General features: G+C 53.9%; 2 protein-coding genes across 5 annotated transcripts; both read left to right on the plus strand.

Annotated features, from left to right (window-relative positions):
- Nucleotides 1-8,919: 8,919 nt before the first annotated feature.
- LOC109280979 (uncharacterized) lies at nucleotides 8,920-14,326 on the plus strand. 3 transcript variants are annotated; one of them, XM_059715077.1, is made up of 5 exons: nucleotides 10,595-11,742; nucleotides 12,217-12,282; nucleotides 12,968-13,102; nucleotides 13,533-13,660; nucleotides 14,225-14,326. In XM_059715077.1, exons 1-5 carry the CDS (start codon nucleotides 11,701-11,703, stop codon nucleotides 14,298-14,300), a joined length of 447 nt encoding a protein of 148 aa, XP_059571060.1. In that variant the 5' UTR covers nucleotides 10,595-11,700; the 3' UTR covers nucleotides 14,301-14,326. The 3 variants fall into 3 exon arrangements, with proteins under 3 accessions (XP_059571059.1, XP_059571058.1, XP_059571060.1); XM_059715076.1 differs by lacking the exons at nucleotides 10,595-11,742; nucleotides 14,225-14,326 and adding an exon at nucleotides 8,920-9,301 and having other exon boundaries at nucleotides 13,533-14,218; XM_059715075.1 differs by lacking the exon at nucleotides 14,225-14,326 and having other exon boundaries at nucleotides 10,590-11,742; nucleotides 13,533-14,218.
- Nucleotides 14,327-19,115: 4,789 nt separating this feature from the next.
- Nucleotides 19,116-22,486, plus strand: LOC132243256 (uncharacterized). Of its 2 annotated transcripts, XM_059714399.1 has the most exons (5): nucleotides 19,116-19,552; nucleotides 20,385-20,450; nucleotides 21,135-21,269; nucleotides 21,692-21,819; nucleotides 22,403-22,486. In XM_059714399.1, exons 1-5 carry the CDS (start codon nucleotides 19,520-19,522, stop codon nucleotides 22,476-22,478), a joined length of 438 nt encoding a protein of 145 aa, XP_059570382.1. In that variant the 5' UTR covers nucleotides 19,116-19,519; the 3' UTR covers nucleotides 22,479-22,486. The 2 variants fall into 2 exon arrangements, with proteins under 2 accessions (XP_059570382.1, XP_019334344.1); XM_019478799.2 differs by having other exon boundaries at nucleotides 21,692-22,486.
- The last annotated feature ends 178 nt before the right edge of the window (nucleotides 22,487-22,664 follow it).

Here is a 22,664-nt window from a genome sequence, read left to right on the forward strand (position 1 = left end):
CAGCTCTATAGCAGGCTTCTCCTACTCACTGGCAGGATCCAGCACTGATAACCCTGCTCTTTTAACACTTCCATCCATGGGGCTCACACACCTGACAACAAAGTGCTTGCCTGCAAGTCACCCCACTGCAGTCAGGGATGCTTCTCACATAGGGAATACAACCCACATCAGTGTTTGTAGCACAGGTTTCAAAGAATAAGCTCCACTCCAAGGGTCCCCAAGTCTTTTTGAACAACTCACCCCCAGCAAGAGTCAGTTTTGCACATCCCGCCCTGCCTCTTTATCAGCACAGCTTAATCTGAAAAGGACGGGTGGGGGGCACTTGGTAGGAGACAGGGACCAGCAGGTAGGGTGGCCATCATAGAGGACATCCTGGTGTTCTGCTACTCTGTCCTCTATCAATACGAAACCCAACGCCTTGGAAAAGAAAAAAAGAGAGGACATAAAGACATCCGGTTGCGTATCAATAGAGGACAGAAGACAACCAGACTGTCCTCTATGATGGCCACCCTAGCTGCAGAGCACATCTGAAAGCCTCAGTGGGCTCCTACACGTAGCCTGGTAGATTCTCAGCTTTCCAGGAATCCACTGGAAAGTGCAGCAGGACCAGCCCCAAGGCACTCGCTGGGGGCCAAAATCAACCCTGTCGCACCCTGGGTATCTTCCTCACTGCCTCCCCTGCCATGCCTCCATGTCATTTGTAGGTTGTTTTGGGAGGCTGGACCCTGGAGTCCTTGAGTAAGCCTACCAGATCTGTACTGGTCCCAGCCCAATCTGCCTAACCAGATGCTCTGGTCTCACCCTTGCCAAGACAGAGACCTTAATTCTGCTGACTAGAGCTTCGTGACTTGCTTTGCTGGTGCCCGTGTTTCTCCCATACTGATTGTGGCCATGCTGGCCCTAGACACATCCTCACAGCCCTAACTGTGCCTACATGGTACTAATCACCAAGTGCTCCTTTAGCCATGTCCATGCCTCACAGGCATGCCTCTTCCTCTATGTTTTAGGAGCTCCTACCCCTCTAGGCACTTGTCCCTCACCTGTCTCTGACAGGTCACCCTTCAGGGCATCCATCTCTCCAGGCATCTGTCCACTGCATTGGTTCCCCTGACCCTGCCTCCCTGCACTGGGCCCTCGGATCAGTCCCACAATGCAGGGTGCCTCCCTGGCACCCACCCTGCCAGCAACCTTCCTAGGGCTCCCCTTTTTGGTCTCCTCCCCTAGAGCCACCCGCAGCCTCACAGCAAGAAACCAAACTTCACACGTGAGCCAATTGCATTTTAACTGAAAGCCTTAACCCATCTTGGGTCTCTGCTTCCCCACAAACCCAACCCCTAATCAGCAGGGGATCCATCCCTCTCATCCCCCAGGGGAGTTTCTAAGCCAGCAGCCTTTTTCCTCTGGGAGCCTGGGCTCTCAAGAGCTCTGCCCTCTCCAACCTTCAGGCCCAGATGGCTCAAGAGCTGGTTATAATTCCCCAGGAGCACCACCCCTTCCAGTCACCTGCTTCTCAACCTGCACAGGACTTTCCCTTTAGCTAAGGAAGGACTGCAGTGCAGGAGGAGTACGCTGCTTATCCAGAGCTCTGCTCTACTGGGCTACAAGCAGGGGCATGCATTTCCAGCAGCAAATTTGTGCCACTACTTTGTGCTGCAGTGCACGCTCCTAGTCCTGCATTTTGCAGCAGGAGACGTTGTCCTGCTGCTCCATATGCTTCAAGCGGGGCTGGCTGGGGCACAGAGGGTGACTCAGTGCAGGGCTAGCTGACAGGCAGCCCCCATATTCAGGCACCGTGTGTCCCAGCCAGCTGGGGAGTGGCACGTGGAGATGAGGAAGCAAACAGCCAGCCCAGGGCTGCCTGCTTCCTCATCTTTGCACACTGAGAAGCCCCTGCACCCCAGATTTCATAGATTTCATAGATTTCATAGACATTAGGGCTGGAAGGGACCTCGGAAGATCATCGAGTCAGCTGAGGTCACAGGATCCCAGCAAGATAAGCATCCAGTTTGCTCTTGAAGGTGTTCAATGTAGGCGCTTGAACCACCTCCGGTGGCAGGCTGTTCCAGACCTTGGGGGCTCGGACAATAAAGAAATTCTTCCTTATGTCCAGCCTGAAACAGTCTTGTAGTAGTTTGTAACCATTCGACCTCGTCATCCCTTGGGGCGCTCTGTTGACAAACGTTCCCCCAGATACTGGTGGTGAACCCTGATAAACTTATAGGTGGCCATCAGATCACCCCTGAGCCTGCGCTTTTCCAGGCTAAAGAGCCCCAGGGCTCTCAGCCTGTCATCGTAGGATCTGCTTCCCTGACCTCTGATCATGCGCGTGGCTCTTCTCTGGACTCTCTCAAGCTTCTCCACATCCTTTTTGAATTGTGGAGCCCAATACTGGACGCAGTACTCCAGCTGCGGCCTCACCAAGGCCGAGTACAAGGGGAGAATGACATCCCGGGATTTGCTTGAGAAGCATCTATGGATGCAAGCCAGCGTTTGGTCACTTTACTAGCTGCAGCATCGCATTGCAGGCTCATGTTCATCTTGTGGTCAATGATGACCCCCAAGTCTCTTTCTTCCATAGTGCTAGCCAACACAGCACTGCCAAGCCTATAAGGATGCTGCGGGTTTTTCTTCCCAAGGTGGAGAACCTTGCATTTATCGGCGTTGAACACCATCAGATTCTCGTCCGCCCACTTGCTGAACCTGTCCAGGTCAGCCTGGATCACCCGCCTGTCTTCTGGTGTGGATGCTTTGCCCCAAAGTTTGGTGTCATCGGCGAACTTGGCCAGTCCGCTTCTGACTCCAGTGTCCACATCATTAATGAAGATGTTGAACAGTATGGGTCCAAGGACAGAGCCCTGGGGGACACCACTGGTCACAGGACACCACGATGAGTGACTTCCATCAATTACTACCCTCTGGGTCTGACCCCGGAGCCAATTTTCCAGCCAGTGGATCGTGGAGGACCCAAGGCGACAATTGGCCAGTTTCTCCAAGAGGCGATCATGGGAAACCAGATCGAAGGCTTTTTTGAAGTCAAGATATATGACATCAATCTCTTCTCTCTTGTCCAGGTGACAGGTCACCTGGTCGTAGAAGGAAATGAGATTGGTCAAGCAAGACCTACCCGTAACAAACCCATGCTGGCTATCCATTAAGATGTTGGCGTCAGCCAGTCCATTAAGGATGGCCTCTTTAATAAACTTTTCTAAGATCTTCCCCGGGATAGAAGTCAAGCTAATGGGCAGATGGCTGGGGTGCAGTGTGCCTCGAGATGACAGGAGCAGCTTGCTCTTCCTCCACATGCCTCAGCACCAGGGCTCTGCTGTGGAGTCCCCCTGGACTGAGGCACATGGAGCCCCTTTCTCAAGGCACACTGCTGGGAAGCATGCTGGGGCACAGGATGCCCAAGACAGGGGCTCTGCAGTGGAGTCCCCGTGCTGAGGCATGTGGAGATAGGGATGCAGCCAGCCCAGGGCTGCCTGCTCCCCTGTCTTAAGGCACCCTGCACCCCAGCCAGCCAGGGAGCAGCTGGCTGGGGCTCAGGGTGCCTCAAGACATGGGCTTTGCAGTACACTGAGATGGGGGAGCAGGCAGCCCATCTCCATGTTTGTCCAAGCACATAACACTTTGGCATGCTTTGCACTGTGTTCACCCCCCCACCCCCTTCCCCCCGGCCCCATTTGCGGGGGGGCGGGGGTTGCTATTGGGAAGTCCCCATATCAAGTTGTGCCCCAGCACTGCAAATTACCAGCACCATGCAGTTTAACATAATGCAGCACATACAATCTGTGGCACTGCAAACCTCTTTTGCGGCACCACAAATTGCATGTGCCTGCACATCTGGATCTAGCTTTGTAGTGTAACTTTCTCTCAAGTGGCCATCTGCAGGCTGCTGTCTTTCTGCTGCTTGCTGTCTGGCAGCTGGCTCTGCACCAGCTACCCGCTGATTGAAGCCAAGGGACAGGGGATGGGGACCCTGCTGTTACAGGCAGACAGTCCCAGGAGACATCTTGCACATCACTGCCTGCTAGTTCTTGCTCTCGTTTTGGAGAAAGCCTTCAACACCCAGGAGGTTCAGTGACCTTAAGAGCTAACCAGGCCCTGGCACACAGCAAGAGGAACTCTGCCTTGCTCATGTATGCAGCTCATAGCAGGCTTGTAACTTTGGTGCTGACATATGGGAAATCAGGAGCTGGGCAGGGCTAGCAGTGGGATCCACCCCACTCCCCTCCACAGCAACAGTCCCTCCCTTCCCTAATAAAGCCAAATCCCTATGTGTGAGGGATCCCCTCCTACACAGCTGTGTTACTACAGCGCAGGACGTCAGAAGCCACAGCACCTTCTTTTTCCCTTGTGGGGCCAGCAAGGCAGCCCATGGACGGTGTAGGAGGAAATGAAGCAGTTATCACAACAAATGGCCTCGTTCCAGCTTCCCCAAGCCTCAGACCAGAATCCCCAAATGGTTCCCCTGTTGCATAGAGAAGTAGGGCTGGAAGAGACCTGTAAACTAAACTAGAGGTCATCCAGTCCAACCCCCTGCCTGAGGCATGATCATCCCTAGCCAAGCCATCCTATAGAAGTTCATTGTCTAACCTCTTCTAAAAGTAGTCAACCCCAACATGACAAGACATAACCTGCATAGGTAAAAAAAAGTGGGGGGACAGTGGCAGCCAGCTTCTTGCTTGTGTAAAAGGTTGTTAATATATGTTTGAGATCCCAGGAAGAGGGCATGCCCCCTGCTACAGAGGAAGGAAAAAACACCCACAGTGTATCAGTCTGACTATGGGATAGGACTCCTTACTGACCCCAAGTACAGTGATCGGTATGACCCCGAGTGGAGGAGCAAGACCCTCTAGCCTGAAACCTCTGGCTTTAAGCCCCAGCAGGAGCACTGCCACAGCCCGGTAAAATCCCCATCCTTGAATGCAGACAACAGCCAATACCTCCGAGAAAAGCTTTAACAAAAAAACCACCCTGACATAGACAGACGCATACTTTCTGCTGCCTGTATAGGTCCAAATTCCCCCGCAGCCCCATGCAGCAGTCAGCAAAGTCCAGAAGCATGGGGAAATACCCATGGGAGAACATAGTCATAGCTATGCCTAGATTATCCCCGACCAGTGCCTGTAGTGTCCAGCCTTTTCTTGAACACCTCCAGTGATGGAAAGCCCACAACTTCCCTGTACAGTCTGCCCCACTGCGTCACAGTGAAGAAATTTTTCCTGATATCCAATTTAAATTTATTTTGCCGCAGCTTCAAGCCATTAGTCTGCATTCTACTCCCTACAGCAAGTGAGAAAAGGTGCTTTCCTTTTTTTCTGGCAGCCTTTCAAGTATTCAAAAACTGGTATCATAAGTGCCTCTTCTGCAAGCTGAAAGTGCTTAGGTCCTTCAGCCTCTCCTTGCGCAACTTGACTTCCGTGCCCCTTATCACTTTGTCGCCCACCTCTAGGCTCACTCAAACTTTTCCATGTCCTTTTTAAAATACAGCGCCTAGAACCGCATACACTCTGGATGAGGCCTAACCAGCACCAAGTAGAAGGACACCATCACCTCCTGTGTCTTGCACCTTTATTGATGCATCTCAAAACAGCATGTTCCTTTTGTGCAGCTGCATCACACTGCAGATGGCCATAGTAATGCCTTAGGGGCTATAACCATGGGCTCCAGCTACAGCTATGCCTCACAGATGACCCTTAGTTGCCACTTGGAGTGGATCTCTGGACCCCAAACTAACACTGGGCCACTCGGACCCCAAAACTCATCTGAGCTTCAGCCTTCCCAGCTTCATCCCTTTTTGTCTGGCTGAGCCCCTTCAGCCCATGGCCACTGCCTCAGACCCTGGCTTCCTGGGCCTCAGCTCCATACATCCCTGGCCAAAGCTGGTCTCCAACACAGAGCACCCCTGGCACCCTGCTCTGTGGCCTCCAGACCTCCACTCTAGCTATAACTTGGTCCTATGGTGTTAAACCCAGATACAGAAAAGATAACTGGAACACAAGGGATTAACCATCCAGTTACAACTCATCCCAGAGTCCTCCCTTTGTAGCAGAAAGCCCCCTTTTCCTCTAATGTAACAGAAAGCCCCCTTTTCCTCTTGCCTGCATTTGCTTTCCCCTCTTTGGATATGTTTCTCTTTTTCTACCTTTTCTTCCTTCCTCTCTCTTTCACTTTAAGATAAGGAATTGTATTTTAAAATTTGTATGTGTGCATTTTGTATCTCCCCTTGTAGTTTGGTATTTTTATCTATTTGTGTGCCATGGCATTTGTAGCTTATATTTTATACTCCTCACCTTTCAACTTTCAACTAAATGTGTTTTAGTAAGTTATACATTGTAACATTGTTAACAAGGGCAGTCTAACAATCAAACTGCCCTCCCCTGTATCAGGCTGGCCTCTGAAAGTGAGTGAATCAGTGATTGAATGTGTAACATTGAAGCAGGCAGCAATTATCACCTGGAAGCTGAACTCAATAGAAGACAATGTAACAACCAGGAAATCTCTAAATCTCACTGATCAAGGGCTAGAAGCCCTGGCCTGACTTAATCAGCACCAGAGACCAACTTTTGGGCTGAATATCTCCAGATCGACCACTCCCAGAGCCCTATTCTAAATTCATCAGTGGACTCCCAAACCTGCACGTACATGCGGACGACCCCTGGGGCTGACAGATGCTGTCCGGTAGTCACCGAGGGGGGGAAGTCCCACGAGGGTCAATGACCCCTGGATTGGGCAAACCAGAAAACTGGGGAGTCACCAAAGTCTGCCAGGGACAGATAAAAGGCAGTGAAAAGTGACCCTCAGTGGCGCCCTCTTGATCTCCAACTCGACCAGACCTGTCCAGCCAGAAGGACCAGCCGGCGACCCCCTTCTGGAGGATAACACCACGCTGAAAGAAGCCTCAATGACAGACTCCAGCACTTGTAGGATAGGTATACCTGACTCTGTAGCCTGCTACTGTGTGTGTGTGTATGTGTGTGCATGTGTGCATGTGTGTGTGTGGACCAGCCCCAAGGTTTATGATTACAGTGTTTCAATCCGCCTAATAAACTAGAATTTTAAGGATCCCGAGTTGGACATTTGTAGCCAACACCTTACCCTGATGTCAGGGTCCTCACGGTCCTTGGGGGCTCTGTGTGCCTAGACACAGATGCCCTGCATGGCCTGAGACAGCCTCCTAGCCCGGCCAGCCTCATGGCCCTGATGGGCCTCTACCTGGGCATGCCAGTTCCTGCAGCCACTACTCTGGATGCTGATCAGGCACTCAGCAGACTTCTCCCTGGGGTGAGGAGCTCAAGTAGCCCCATCAGAGAGTGTCACCCACCTGCTGTGGAGCCTAGGATGCTCTGCTGCTCCCCCTTCTCCTGCTGCTCCCCCTTCTCCTACTGCGCCCTGCACCTCTGATAGGTCCAAGGCATGTTCATGGGGCTTGAGTTCCCTCCTGGGGTTTGTGACTGATGGTTCTCCACAAACAGCTGCCTGTATACAGGCTGTACCCTTACCTAAGTGCACAGGCTTGTGTGCTAATCCTCTGCGCCTCCCTCTATCAGTCACCTCACTCCAACCAAGGACTTGTCTCTGTCAGTGGTCTTGTCTGCCACAACTTGAGGGAATATGCCGATTATGGACAGCCACACCAGCAGGATGGACTCCCAGGTGTGGCAGAAATGCCACCGTGGGTGCCCCTCTCCAGAGATCTGTCTCAGCCAGACTGGAAGGCTGCTGTTGATCCCTCAGGGCGGGGATCTCCCTCCTTGTCTGCATGACAAAAGCCTGGTGCCTGGGAGGAGGATGCTCTGGTCACCTGGGCAGGGGGAAAAGACCCAGCCCTGTGCAGGCCCAGGTAGCCAGGGATGCTGGGGAGATTGGTCGGCTTGTGGCCAGTATTGGCAGCTTCGATTGGACCAGGCTGTTGAGGTGAGAGAGGTTATTTAAGGGCCCGGGCCAGGAAGAAGGCAGCCATTAGCCTTGCGGTCATCCAGGTGAATCTGAACCTGGCTCTCTCCTCATCACCGCATGCTCCAAGAGTGCCCTGCCTCCAGAGGAAACAACAACCCCCTCTGGACGATGCGTGTGAGTAAGCTACTCGAGATCCGATTAGATATTTAGCTTCAGTAACTCAGATGCGTGTTTAAACGGCTACCTCAGCCACCCTGGTTTGCTCTATGGATTCCTTTGATATTCCTGTAAGATTTCTATGATATTGCTCTACCTTTTACCCTGTTTCCGCCCTACCCCCTGTAATCAATAAAGTTCTCCTTTGTGACCAGTGTGGGAGACTTATTGAGGGGTGGGTCTAAATTATGCCGAGGAGGCCCCTTAGGTCCGTGGACTAAGGGAGACTTTCCTAATAAGCCCCTGACTTGGGAAGTGCCCCAAGTGCTGGTATTGGGTCTAGTACCCAGTGGATGATCAGGCCTGTGTTCTCCAAGGTGCGCAGAGCCAGAAGGAAGTCCAGAGCCTTGGATGGTGGCAGCGGGACCCCAGGCTAGCGGGTGTGCTCCAGGGAAGGGGTCGGCCTGACGGTAGCACCCCAGGGAGGCACTCGGAGCCTGGAAGGTGGTCAGGCGCAGGGAGGTGGGCGGCTCAACGCAGGAGCGCCCCCTACTGGCCCGCCACACGAGGTACTTGGTCCTTGTCTGGACAGGGGTCCACACAGCCGCGTCCACCATTACTCTAGCTACGCCTAGTAGCTCTGGGTCTACTGTTCAGAGCTACAGGCTTCAGGCTCACTGCAGCCTGTTGCAGGCTGGTGGCTGCCAAGCCAGACTGTGTTGCTGCTTATCTGTCTTGGCGGGCACTTCCTAGCTGAGCTCAGAGCCAGTCCCTTGCCTCCGACCTCCTATGCCAGCATCTCCTGGATACTTTAGCGTCTCTCTCTCAGTCCAAGGGCAATCTCAGTCCCTGTTCTGTCTGATCCAGCCCACTTCCCAGGATCACAGCTCAGCCGCAGTCACGAGCAGCGGGCTAATTCCAGGGTTCAGTGCACCTGAGGCAGTTACACTGGAATCTCAATTGCAAACAGAAGAAAACAAGCCTGTAAGTCTGGGACTCAGGTGGTTCCTCCGTGCACTGTCTTCTGTCGTCCGGCATCCTTTACTCAGAGGCTGATTCCAGTTCTCATCCTGGTGCCGACAGCAACCGCTTGCCCCAGCTCCAGAGCTCCCTCCCTTTGGGCTCCTTCTGCCATTTCCCATCCACCCTTTTCTGCACCTGGCAGCTGACTGGCTGCCGCTGCCTCAGCCTGGTTCCTCACCAGGGCAACACCTGGAAGACTATTAAACTTGACCACGTGATGAAGGTACATGGGTGAGTGTGGTTGTGTATGTGTGCGTGTGCGTGTGTGTGCACACGCAAAATGATAGAGAATGAGCAGAGACGGGGTGAGATGCAGCGAGGTGCCGACCCGGGACCAGACAGGGGCTTCATTGTCCACATGGCAGTAAGAGGGGAGTGGGAAGGAAAATGGCAAGAGAAGGGGAGCAGGGAAGGAGAGACAAGTAGGAAGAGAAAGCTCTCAGTGTCTTTGTCTCTCTAGTAATGGAGTAGGAACCCCATTACACAGTCACTGGCCTGTGTCAGTGCCCAGGCACTGGGGGAACAGGGTTCAGGCAGTTCAAGGTGACTGAGTTCCCCCTTCAAATGAGAATCTGGCTGCCCACTCCATGTCCAGGCACCTGCTTAGTAGAGTGACAAAGGCCCGTGCGTGGGAAGCCGAGAACCTGGGGTCTGGACCCACCTTCCCCCGGAAAGGGTTGGACCTGCTCCTCACTGGTGTCTGCAGCTGCCAGTAAGCCCGAGCTACTGGCACAGAGTTGTGGCACTGGGAGGGGAGGTTCAAAAATAGTCATTGCTGCATTATTGACTCAGCCACTGTGGCCAAGGGTGCTGAACTGGCCAGCTGTGCCAACACCTCAGCTGTGCCTTTGGCCCTCAGGGGTCCAGCACCCAAACCAGAGGTCAGCCATTAGTAGCAGAACTGTCTTGTGATGCTTTGCCAGGTGGCCCCTGGGCAGCCCAGAAGGGGAAGGGATATGGGACCAAGAGGAAGTATGGCCCAGTGAGGTAGCTGCTGCCCGGGTGAAGAGCATGCTGTGTACTCCCACATGAACCTTTGCACTGCGGTGGGTCTCTCCTGAACTTCTCCTGCTTCCACCATTTGCAAAAGAGAGGACAGTGAGTGTGCATTGTGCCACTGTACAACCTTCTAAGTATGCCCGGCCTGTGCACACACTTACATAGCCAGGCTGCGGGGGAAGCAGAATCCCCTCCCACCATGAACAACTGGTGCCTCCCCAGACTGGGAGGTCACCATGACGGTGAGCAGGGACCGTCCACCAAGGCCAGCAGCAGAGGGGTGATGGTGAGCGGCAAGCAGAGACCGCCCGCAGATGCCACCAGTCATGTAGGCAGCAAAGAGAGGGGGTGGCAACCACCCACAGAAGCCAGCAGTGGCTTCCACGGTGCCCAGTCTCAGGGAGGGCATATGTAGGGTGGCTGTCATACAAGACTTTTAGGTTTTCTGCTACTCTGTCCTCTGTTGATGCAAAACCAAATGCCTTTATGTCCTCTATTTTTCTTTTCAAGAGAAAAATAGAGGACATGAAGGTGTCCAGTTTCATACCAATAGAGGACAGAAGACAACTGGACTGTCCTCTTTGATGGCCACACTATGCATGTGCCCCCCGTGCCTCCCTACATGTCACCTATGCCTCTGACACACATGATCTTTTTGACAATGACATAGCTAAGAAGCTGCCATGTAGACACACAGTGCAAAGGAGAACTCCACCCTTCCCCCTTGTAGGCAGGCCCCTGCCCCTGGGTTGATCACTGCTGCTGATGGACCTTCCAACATGAAGCAAGTCAACAGACAAATCTGAATTTGGATAATATTCATGACTTAATACATTCATGTCATCCTAAAATAGCCAAGACCCTGCCTCAGCCAACACGAGATTCAACCCATGCTTTGTGACACTTTGGCAACTAAATTCAGCCCTATTGCAGCCTGCTTAAGTCACTGTAAAACCATCATTGCCCATTTTAGCCCTTTCCCTGAGTGATGGTAAATGGGGCGGAGAAGGAGGACCCACCCCGCTGTAGTGCTCATGCTTTCAGATGGAATAGGATCACCCTTAGAAACTGGGCACCATGGAGATACCAAAGAAGGGATACAGGATCTGACCCAGCATGCCTGACCAACCTGATGTGCACAAGGCCTGACACAGGCTGCTTTGTGACACGTCCCCTCTGTGACATTGCATCACTGTGGAGACCTGCGCGGCAGCAGGGAAAAAGTCAGAGCAAAGCATACTTCTTCCTCAGTCCAAGGATTTACCTGGACAGTGAAGGAGTGGTTTTGGTGGTGTATTTTGAGAAGTCCCAATTGTTATTATTACTGCTAATTTTTTGTTGTTTTATAATTCCCTTTATAATTATTCCTATTATTGTACCTCTTGCAGCTGATTTATATTTTATTAATTTATTTAAATTGTTTTTATTATTATCCTCATTTTTGTTCTTTCATTATCTTTTTTCTATATTACAAGGTGTTAGAAGTTGTCATTCATCAATATTATTATTATTTAAGTTTATTAGGGTTTACCATTAGGGTTATTGTTCGGATTGGGTGTACCATTAGGTTTAGAGTTAGGAGTGGTGTTAGAGTCGAGGTTCAGAGAGCATCATTTGTTTGCCATGGAGAACATGAAGGAGGACAGCCATCCAGACTTAACGGGGGTAAGTGGCTTGCTAGGTGTTTTCTGTCACTTGTGCTGGTCTGAGGTGCAAGCTCGTGAACTGGTTCTTCTCTCTCTATCTCAGTTGTTGCATAGTCTTTCCAAAATGGGACATGGCCTTGGTCTGTGCATGTTCCCACACCGCCTGCCCATGACTTTTCTGTCTCTTGTTCATCTCCTGCTCCTCACTTCCTGTTTCCAGCTGCTTCTCCTGCGTGCTTCCCTTCCAGCCTCTTCTTCCTGTCCTGAGGATCGCTGCTGTTCAGCGCAGCCTGTCAGCTTCTTCCTGCTCTCAGTCTCATCCTGCAGCCTGGTCTGGAGCTTAGGCTCTTGCACTTGAATCTCTCTGATCACATATTGAGAAGCTGCCACATTGCAAAGAGGGCAGCCCTGATTTGCAGCGCTCCCAAGTGGGGCCTTTGGCATCGTGGAGCTCTGGCCACAGTTTTGTCTTCATTGTGTCTTTTTTTCCCAGCTGTTCACTCCCAGGCCTCTGCCACAAAGTCCCCCACCCCCAAAGGAACGTACCGGCTGGGACAAGGTGAGTTAAGCGCAGGGTGGGATCCATGGTCATCTCGCTTCTGCTCTGGCTGGGTTATGGTCCCTGCCCAGACCCCCCAAAACCACCACACTGGGCTCTCACCAGCCTGAAAAACCAGAAATCCTTGTGCCAAAGGGCAGACGAGTCACTGGGTCCCCCCTGCACAGCCCCGAGAGGCCAGGAGAGGACTCCTTTGGCTGTAGCATCCAGGCACATCCAAGGCTAAGCATGGAGCTTGCTGGGAGGCTGTATGCAGCATTTAATAAACAGGGCAAGTGAAGTGGGGGTTGTGAGGGGGACTTGCCCAAGGCCACCCAGGGAGTGACTGTCAGAGCCAAGGGTGGAGCCTGGGACTTAGCCCTCCCCACCCTGGATTTAGAGCATGACATGCCTTTGGCCTTGGACCAGTGCATAGGAGCCAAGGGTGCCCCTGGCCTCCCCATGCTGGGAAAGGATGCATTTGGGGGGGCTTGGCATCACCCTGGCAGAGGCTGATCCTGCCCTGAGCAGGGAACTGGATTATATGGCCTTGTGAGGTCCCCTCCAGCCTTGCTTGCCTGTGCTCCCCTGATCTTGGGAACCCCAGGGAGAGGAGAAGACCCTGCCACAAAGCCACATCCCTGTGCTCGGGGCCCTGCACTGTTCTTCCTGCCAGAAAGTCAGTGATCTGTGCCATTCCCAACAGCTCTACCATGATGTCCTTCTAAAACTGGATGCCTGCCACTGGATCGCTCAGAAATTGAAGGATGAAGAGGAAATCCTTGCTGAGATGGAGCCCAGTCCTTATGTGTGGAGCATCAGTAAAGGCATAAAGAGGAAGGTAGGGCCCTTGGCACTCACAGCGCTGTGCGGGAATGGGGGTTCAGATGTGTCTGAGGGTCTGCTGAAGGGTGGGGAGTGGGGCTGTTTCCCTGCAGGGGAATTAATGTGTGCATGTGAAGCTGTGTGTCTGTCTGGTGAGTTGTATACACTTGTGAGTGTATGACTGGGAGCACGGGCCTGCAGGTAAAAATGTGAATGCAGATAGATCTGTCTTGAGTGTGACAAGTGTACACATGTAATAAGTGTCCGTGTGAGCTTGTGGTGATGTTTGCTGTGTTCACATGCATGTGCATTATAAAGCAAGGGGGTGCAGGTCCTTGCTTCCATGGTGACGTGGCATCACTGGTGCATTTGCTGAGCCAGGTCTCAGGTGTCCAGGAGCCGCTCTGCACAGTGACAACTCTTTCTCTCCCTGCCCTGTCCTCCAGAAGCTGCAGCTATTCCGAGAGCTGTACTGCTTGAACCGTCAGCGCCAGGTCTACGAAAAGATCTGTAGCTGGAAAAAGGAGCACGAGCAGCTGCAGCAAGAGCAGAGCAAAAGGATGCCCAGGATCAGGTCCATGAGTGTTCATGAGCTGCATGGTGACACCTTCTCACCTGGACTCAGGGACTTTCTCCACCCCTGCACCCTCCAGTCCCCTTTTCATACAGGCCTCCTGGGGTCCTCCCCGTGATCTCCCTCCCCAGCAGGACCCTCTCCCACCTCAGGACACTGTTCCCCTCTCAGGCATGCGGAGGTTAGCAGAGACTCCACAAAGTCCCTTGCCTTTGCCTGGGGCTCGGTGCCCATTATGCTGCACCTCCAGGACTGGAGCCCGAGGGCTCGAGCTACTCAGGCCTGTCATGGCGGTGGTGAGAAGCCGTCCATGGGCAGGCTGTGCTCCATGAAGCACAGCAGAGCCTTCCCACATGGTCAGAAAGCCCATAGAGGTGGTGCAATGAAGGGAGGATGCCCAGCACTACCAGGGATGGCTGAAACCCAGCAGCGTCCTCTTCAGCTGGGGTGGCCTCAGTCAGCAACCAGCATGTTCACAACATGGACCAAGGCTGGATCTACTTCTGCCATAAACTGTGGGAGCTTCAGCCTGTTCCTAACAAATCTCCTGGTCTTGTGTTGCAGGGAAAGGAGGCCACAGACACCGTTGCCCAAGACAAAGCCGACTGCGTTCCCCAGAACAAGATTCCCAAAGATATAACAAATAAATATTCCTGTTGAAATTCAGCCAGGCTCTGGATGTCATTGGGAACAATAGTTGGGTACCACATAGTAATGAGGACGTGGGTGTGTGGGATAACCTTCACCCAGAATACTGGAACGGTCATCCCAGGAAATAGCAGAGGTCTTTCCCAATCTGGTCCCTTTGGGGCTAGTGCTCTGTGATGACAGAACAGCAAATGTGGTGCTTGGATGTAGGAAAGGGACAAAAGGCCCCTGGCTGCAATAGGGTTTAAGGTTGCAAGACAGATCATGCCAGAAAGAGTCATTGCTCATTTGAGAAAAAATTGAAGTTGGGACTAAGCAGTGGGGTTCAGGGAGTGAAGACCAAGTCATTCTGATAGCTTTCCATGACGAGAGAGCTGATTTCAAGGAGGAGGGCAATGCATCAACTGCACGCAAAGGTATCTAATGTGTTGCACTGACTGAATCCAGCCAGCAAAACCCTGTCATCCGGGCTGTGTTGCTTCAGGTGGGTCTCCGTTTGGACCCATACATATCTGTGGGGTGTGTTGGACCAGCCCTGAGAGCTGCAGAGAGACTAGTCCAGGGGATGTGCTTCTGCCTGTGCTCCAGGCTGGATGAGGAGGCACACTGCCTGTGGCAGTAGACTAATGCAGCCCAAGCCGAGCAGAGGACCAGCCCAGCACCACTCATGCAGCCTGCAGGGCCAGATGAGTATGACGCCCCAACCTAACTGATCATTTTCTAAACCAGGCTTGTCCAGCATGCAGCCCGCCAAGACATTTTCTGTGGCCCGCGGTGCTGTGATGGGAAATGAAAGTAAACACTGTTTACTTCTGTTCCCACCCCTTGTGCCTCCCCCAGCCCCTCAGCAGCTTCCTAATGGCTGCTGAAGGGCTGGGGAAGGGACGAGGTTCCCACATGCACCACGTCAGCTTGGCCTTGCCGACGCGGTGTGTGTGGGAAGAGAGCCGTGTGCCTCTTGGGACAGGATGAGCCCAGTAGGAGCAGCAGGGGCTCAGCTGCACTTTCCCCTACCTGCGCTGGTCAGTCCTGAGCGGCACACGGCTCCGCCGCCGCTTCTGCTGGCTGGTGCTGACCTGGGTGGGTCTGTCCCATCCGGAGCAGCACGCAGCTGAAACCAGATTCCTACATGCTGCTGGGGACGGGAGGAGCCCGGCCAGGTCGGCACCAGCCAGCAGAAGCGGCGGCGGAGCCGTGTGGCGCTCGGGACTGCCTGGTGCAAGCAGGGAAAACGCCGCTGAGCCCCTGCCGCTCTGGCCAGGCTCGTCCCATCCCCAGCAGCACACGGCTCTGCCACTGCTTCTGCTGGCTGGTGCAGACCCAGCCGGGCTTCTCCCATCCCCAGCAGCACATGGGAAGCTGACTTCAGCCACGTGCTGCTCCGGATGGGACGGACCCGCCTGGGTCAGCACTGGCCAGGAAAAGTGGCCCCCTGCGCGCACCGGTCAGTCAATGGAGCCGGCTCCGAGTCCACCAGGTAAATCTCCGGCCTGCTGCTGTCCCCACAGAGCCTCCGGGTGGGGTCTGCCTGGCCCAGCGGGGCTGCCCGAGGCGCCGGGGGTGGCAGGGCCCGGCAGGCGCCTGACCCTGGGCTCCAAAAGGTAACTTTGAGCTCAGCACGTGGAGTTGATGGAGCCGCCTCCGAGTCCACCCAGAAGCCTCTGGCCTGCTGCTCCCCTCTGGAGCCTGCAGCAGGCCTTCAGGAGGGGTCTGCCCAGCCCTGGGGGCCTGCCCGAGGCACCTGCGTGCGGCACGACCAGGCAGGCGCCTGCCCCTGGGTGCCCAAGAAGCCTGATGCGTGGAGCCTCTCCCGCAGCCAGGCTCAGGCCAGCCGGCACTTCCACTGGGAGCAGGGCCCTCCAGGTACGAGGATGGCCAGGGAGAAGCAGGGGGGCAGCAGGCAGGGACCTGGAGCCAATGTTGGGCAGGGGGAACTGGGGAAGTGTTGGGGGCGGGCAGTGAAACATGGAGGCATGATGCCCTGGAGAAAAGCATTTTCCCCCTGCCTGCACCGGTCAGTCCTGAGTGGCACATGGCTCCGGCACCGCTTCTGCTGGCTGGTGCCAACCTAGCCAGCCTCCTTGCATCCCCAGCAACCCGTGGGAAGCCAGCACGGGGGGCCTCAGCAGGTAGGGTCCTGGCGTGACCTCTGCGGGGCAAGGCGGTGGGAGCCAGTGTCTGCCAGACCCCGCACTCCGGGCTCACAGCGCTGAGGTCACCGGGGCTGTGTGCGTGGGCAGCCAGGCACCACGGTGAGCAGGGCCGTGTGGGCGGGCAGGTGAGGGGCTGCGATGCAGTGGCCGCCTTGCTCCAGCCCCCCTCAGGCAGCTCCGGCTCATGGGGCTGCGCTGCTTGGGGGATGGAGATGTGGAGCTATTTATTTCTCCACTTCAGTCTCTGGGGCAGTAGCTGGCTGGATGCAGAATGGGTCCCTCCTGCCCCTGCCCACCAGCAGCTACCATGAACCTTGCAGTAACAGGCAGGTGCATTAGGGCTACACAGGCAGGGTCTCTCTGGCCCAGGACAGAGGGTGTTTGAATATGGCTCGCCGGCCCACTGGGTTATAAAAAGTTCATGATCTGGCCCCACATTCAAAAAGGTTGGACACCCCTGATCTAAACCAACTTTCAGGCTGCATGACCCAGCCTGGGGACCCAGACAGGGGAGGCCTTGGGCACATGGCAGTGAGTTGGTGGAGGGAAGGAAGGAGGCAAGAGAAGGGGAGCGGGGAAGGAGAGAGTAGTAGGAAGGGGAAAGCTCTCGCTGTCTTGCTCTCTCTGTTACTGAGGTAGGGACCGCATTACACAGACACAGGCCTGTGTGTCAGTGCCCAGGCACTAGGAGAACAGGGTTCGGACAGTTCAAGGTGACTGAGCTCCCCCTTCAAATGGGAATCTGGCTGCCTACTCCATGTCGAGACACCTGCTGCGTAGATTGAGAACGGCACTTGTGTGGGAAACAGAGAACCTGGCTTCTGGACCCAGCTTCCCCTGAAAGGGGCTGGACTGGCACATCCCTGGTGTCTGCAAGTGTTGTAAAACTAAGCCCAAGTCACTGGTGTAGAGCTGTTGGGCTGTGTGGGAGGTGCAAAACCAGCCACTGCTGCATTCTTGGCTCAGTCATTGTACCCAAGGGTCCTGCTATTCCTTTGGCCCTCAGGGCTCCAGCACCCACATCCTCAGTCAGTCTTTACTATCAGAGCTCTGTGGACCTCCTTTGCAAGCTGGTCCCCTGAGCAGCCCAGATGGGGAAGGGATGCGGGACCAGGAGGAAGTATGGCCATTGAGGTGGCTGCTGTCTGGGTGAGGAGGATGCGGTGTATTCTCACCTGGACCTTTGCACTGTGGCTGTGTGCCCAGTATGCTGCACCTTCAGGACTGGAGCCCGAGTGGTCAGGCTAATCAGGCCTGTCATGGCGGTGGTAAGAAGCCCCACAATGGGAGGCTGTGCTCCATGAAGGACAGCAGAGCCTTCCCACATGGTCAGAAAAGCCCATAGTGTCTGTGGGATGAAGGGAGGATGCTCAGCACCAGCAGGGATGGCTGAAGCCAGGCAGCATCCTTCTCAGCTGGGGTGGCCTCTGGTGGGTCTCCTATTAGACCCACACACATCTGTGGGATGTATTGGACCAGCCTTGAGCACTGCAGAGAGACTGGTCCAGGACATGCGCTACTGTTTATGCTCCAGGCTGGACCAGGGCCAGGGCACACGCTGCCTGCAGCAGTACACTAATGCAGCCTAGTTTGGCCAGAGGAACACTGAAGCACCACCCATGCAGCCTGCAGGACCAGTTGAGTATGATGCCCCTGACCTGAGCTCTGTGGGCCTGCTTTGCAAGCTGGTCCCCTGGGGAGCCTAGATGGGGAAGGGATGTGAGACCAGGAGGAAGTATGTCCCAGTGAGTCGGCTGCTGTCTGGGTGAGGAGCATGCTGTGTTTTTCTATCTGGATAGGTGCACTGTGGTGGGAGATGAGGGCTCAAGCCCTCTCAGGGTGGGGTGGAATGAGATTCTGGTTTTCCTGCTTCCTGGGAAAGTGTCATAAATATTCAGTCATGGGGACAGAGCCCTGGGAGGGCTCCCTCCTCCACTGCTCCTGCCTCCACAACTTGGGACAGGCAGGACTGAGTGTGCGTGGCCACTGTACTGAGCATGTTTGGTGCCTGTGCACACACGTACATCTCCAGGCTTCTGGGGAAGCAGAATTCCCTCCCACACACATATGATCTCTTTGACAACAACATGGCTAAGAAACTGCCATTTAGACACGGTGAGAAGGACAATTCCACTTTTCACCCTAGTGCACATGCTCCTGCCCCCTGGTTTGGTCACTACTGGGGTTGGACCTTCCAAGGGGGACCTGATACACAGACAAGTCAGAGTTTGGGGACTATTCACAGCTTACACCATTCATCTCATCCTAAAATAGCCAAGCCCCTTCCCCAGCCAACACAGGATTCAAGCCACACTTTTTGACACTTTGGCATCCATATTCAGTCCCACTGCAGCCTGCTTAAGTCCCTGTGAAACCAGGAAAACATCATCATTGTCCCTCTCAGCCCTTTCCCTGAGTGATGGTAAATGGGGCGGAGAAGGAGGACCCATCCCTCTGGAGTGCTCATGCTTCAGACTGGAATAGGATCACTCTTAGAAAGTAGGCACCATGGAGATGCCCAAGAAGGGATGTAGGATCTGACCCGGCATGTCTGCTCCACCTCATGTGCACAGGGCCTGACACAGGCTGCTTTGTGACACGTCCCCTCTGTGACATCACATCACTGTGGAGACCTGCGCTGCAGCAGGGAAAAAGTCAGAGTGAAGGTTCCTTTCTGCTCAGTCTGAGGATTTACCTGGACAGTGGAGGAGTGTTTTCTGCGGTGTATTTTGAGAAGTCCCAATTGTTATTATTATTGCTGGGTTTTGTTGTTTTATCATTTCTGTTATTGTTTTTACTCTTACTGTTCTTGCTGCAGCAGCTTTTTATTTTATTGATTTATTTGAATTATTTTTATTATTATCCCCCCTTTTTATTATATTTTATATACCTTATTAGGTGTTAGGAGTTGCTATTCATCATCATCATTATTATTATTTAGGTTTATTTGCATTTACAATTAGGGTTATTGTTAGGATTAGGTTTAGCATTAGGTTTAGAGTAAGGAGTGGGGTTAGAGTCAAGGTTCAGAGAGCATTGTTAACTTGCTATTGAGAACATGAAGGAGGACAGCTATCCAGACTTAACGGGGGTAAGTGGCTTGCTAGGTGTTTTCTCTCACTTGTGCTGGTCTGAGATGCAAGCTCGTGAACTGGTTCTTCTCTCTCTCTGTCTCAGTTGTTGCATAGTCTTTCCAAAATGGGACATGGCCTTGGTCTGTGCATGTTCCCACACCTCCTGCTCATGCCTTTTCTGTCTCTAGTTCTCCTCCTGCTCCTCAGTTTCTGTTTCTAGCTGCTTCTCCTGCGTGCTTCCCTTCCAGCCTCTTCTTCCTGTCCTGAGGATCGCTGCTGTTCAGCGCAGCCTGTCAGCTTCTTCCTGCTCTGGGTTTCATCCTGCAGTCTGGTCTGGAGCTTGGGCTCTTGCACTTGAATCTCTCTGCTCTTATACTGGGAAGCTGCCGCATTGCAATGAGGGTAGCCCTGACTCACAGCACTCCCAAGTGAGACCTGGAGCAGGACAGCCAGGACATATGGGTTCTTACTCCCAGGCCCCTGCCTGCCTGCACCAGCCTGTGCTCAAGTTGCCAGCTGGGAGTTGGTCTCTCTCCCTCCTTCCCTGTCAGCTCTCAGCTCCACTGGTCTGTTGAAGTGACTGTTCTTATTCCTTTGGGGGGCCAGGTTCAAACCTTGAGGTGCTTGCTGGGTGGTGTGAACAGTTATCTCTTCCCCTCCTGTGGTCAAGCTCTTGCAGAAGCCTGCTCCTCTCTCTGTCCTTACAGTGTTTCGCAAATGCTGGTCCCTGCCTGGCTCTGTGCTTGTTCCCATCCCTAGGGCACCTTGTGTCCTTGCAACCTCTTGCCTTTGGCTTTGTGGAGCCCCGGCCATGAGCTTAACTTCATCATGTCTTCTTTTGTTTCCCAGCTGTTCACTCCCAGGCCTCCCCCTGAAAGACCCCCACCCCCAAAGGAACATACCGGCTGGGACAAAGTGAGTTAATTGCAGAGTGGGATCCATGGTCATCGCGTCTCTTCTGTGGGTGGGTTATGGTCCCTGCCCAGGTGTGCCCCCCCCCCGGGCTCTCACCAGGCTGAATAGCCTAAAATCCTTGTGCCAAAGGACAGAGGAGTCACTGGGTTCCCCAGAGCCCCAAGAGGCCAGGAGAGGACTCCTGGCTGTGACATCTGGGCACCTTCAAGGATGGGGCCTGCTGGGAAGCCCTGTGCAGCATTTAACAGGGCAAGTGAAGTGGGGGCTGTGAGGGGGACTTGCCCAAGGCCACCCAGGGAGTGACTGTCAGAGCCAAGGGTGGAGCCTGGGACTTAGCCCTCCCCACCCTGGATTTAGAGCATGACATGCCTTTGGCCTTGGACCAGTGCGTAGGAGCCAAGGGTGCCCCTGGCCTCCCCATGCTGGGAAAGGATGCATTTGGGAGGGCTTGGCATGATCCTGGGAGAGACAGATCCTGCCTTGAGAGAACTGGATTACATGCCCTTGTGAGACCCCCTCCAGACCTACTTGCCTGTGTTCCCCTGATCCCGTGAACTCCAGGGAGGGGAGAAGTAGCGCCCCCCTCCTCCCGCCCGCCTACCCCAAGGCCACATCCCTGATGTGCTTGGGGCCCGGTGCTGTGCTCCCTGGCAGAAGGTCAGTGATCTGTGCCATTCCCAACAGCTCTACCATGATGTCCTTCTAAAACTGGATGCCTGCCACTGGATCGCTCAGAAATTGAAGGATGAAGAAGAAATCCTTGCTGAGATGGAGCCCAGTCCTTATGTGTGGAGCATCAGAAAAGGCATAAGGAGGAAGGTAGGGCTCTGGCCACCCCCAGCCCCATGTGGGAGAGGGGTTTTAGGTGCGTCTGAGGGTCTGTTGAAGGGTTGGGAGTGAAGTTGTTGCCCTGCGGGGGTATTAATGTGTGCGTGTGAAGCCTTGTGTCTGTCTGATGTGTTTTATTCACTTGTGAGCAAGCATTTGCCTGTGGATAAAAATGTGAGTGCATATATATCTGTCTGGAGTGTGGCAAGTGCACACATGGGGTAATCTCTTTGTGAGCTTGTGGTGATGGTTGGTTTGTGTGTGCACGTGCATGTGCTTTGGGAAACAGGGGGTGCAGGTCCTTGCCTCCAGGGTGACCTGGCGTAGCTGGTCCATCTACTGAGCCAGGTCTCAGGCGGCCATGGGCTGCTTTGCATGATGACGCCTTCTTCTCTCCCTGCCCTGTCCCCCAGAAGCAGCAGCTCTTCCAAGAACTGTACCGCTTAAACCGTCAGCGCCAGATCTACGAAAACGTTTGTAACTGGAAGAAGGAGCATGAGCAGCTGCAGCAAGAGCAGAGCGAAAGGATGCCCAAGATCAGGTCCATGTGTGGTCATGAGCTGGATGATGACACCTTTACACCCAGAGTCAGGGACCTTCTCCATTTCCCCTGCCCCCCATACCTTTTTTTACAGGCCTCCTGGAGTCCTCTGCGTTCCCCTTCACCCCTCGGAGGACACTCCCCTACCTCACAGCAACCTTGCTCCTCCAGGCACCGTTTCCCCTTTGGTCTTTTGAGATTAGCGGAGATTCCACAGAGGCCCTTGCCTGTGCCTGGGGCTCTGTGCCCCAAATGCTGCACCTCCAGGCCTGGAGCCCGAGTGGTCGAGCTACTCAGGCTTGTCACGGAGGTGGTTGGAAGCCCCAAGTGGACAGGCTGTGCTGCACACAGGGACAGTAGAGCCGTCCCACATGGTCAGAAAAATCCAGAGGCTGTGGCATAAGAGGAGCACCCCAAGCACTGGTCAGGATGGGTGAAACCAGGCAGTGTCCTTTTCAAATGGGATGGCCTCAGTCAGCAACCAGCATGGCCACAACATGGACCACAATCTGGAATAACTTGTGCCATGAGGCATAGGAGTTTCAGCCTGTTCTTAACACATCTCCATGGTTTTTTGTTTCAGGGCAAGAAGGCCACCTACACCATTGCCCAAGGCGAAGCCAACCCCATCCACCAGGACAAGATTTCCAAAGATATAACAAATAAATATTCCTGTTTAAATTCAGTCAGGCTCTGGGCATCAATGGGGACAATGGTTGGGTATCACAAGGCCAGGAGGATGTTGGTGTCTGGGATACTGAAAGGATCATCCCAGGAAATTTCAGAGATCTTTGCCAAACTGGTCCCTTTGGGGTTAGTGCTCTGTGATGATTGAACAGCAGTTG

The sequence above is a fragment of the Alligator mississippiensis genome, chromosome 11 (genome assembly GCF_030867095.1).
Source record: "Alligator mississippiensis isolate rAllMis1 chromosome 11, rAllMis1, whole genome shotgun sequence".
Taxonomy (NCBI): domain Eukaryota; kingdom Metazoa; phylum Chordata; order Crocodylia; family Alligatoridae; genus Alligator; species Alligator mississippiensis.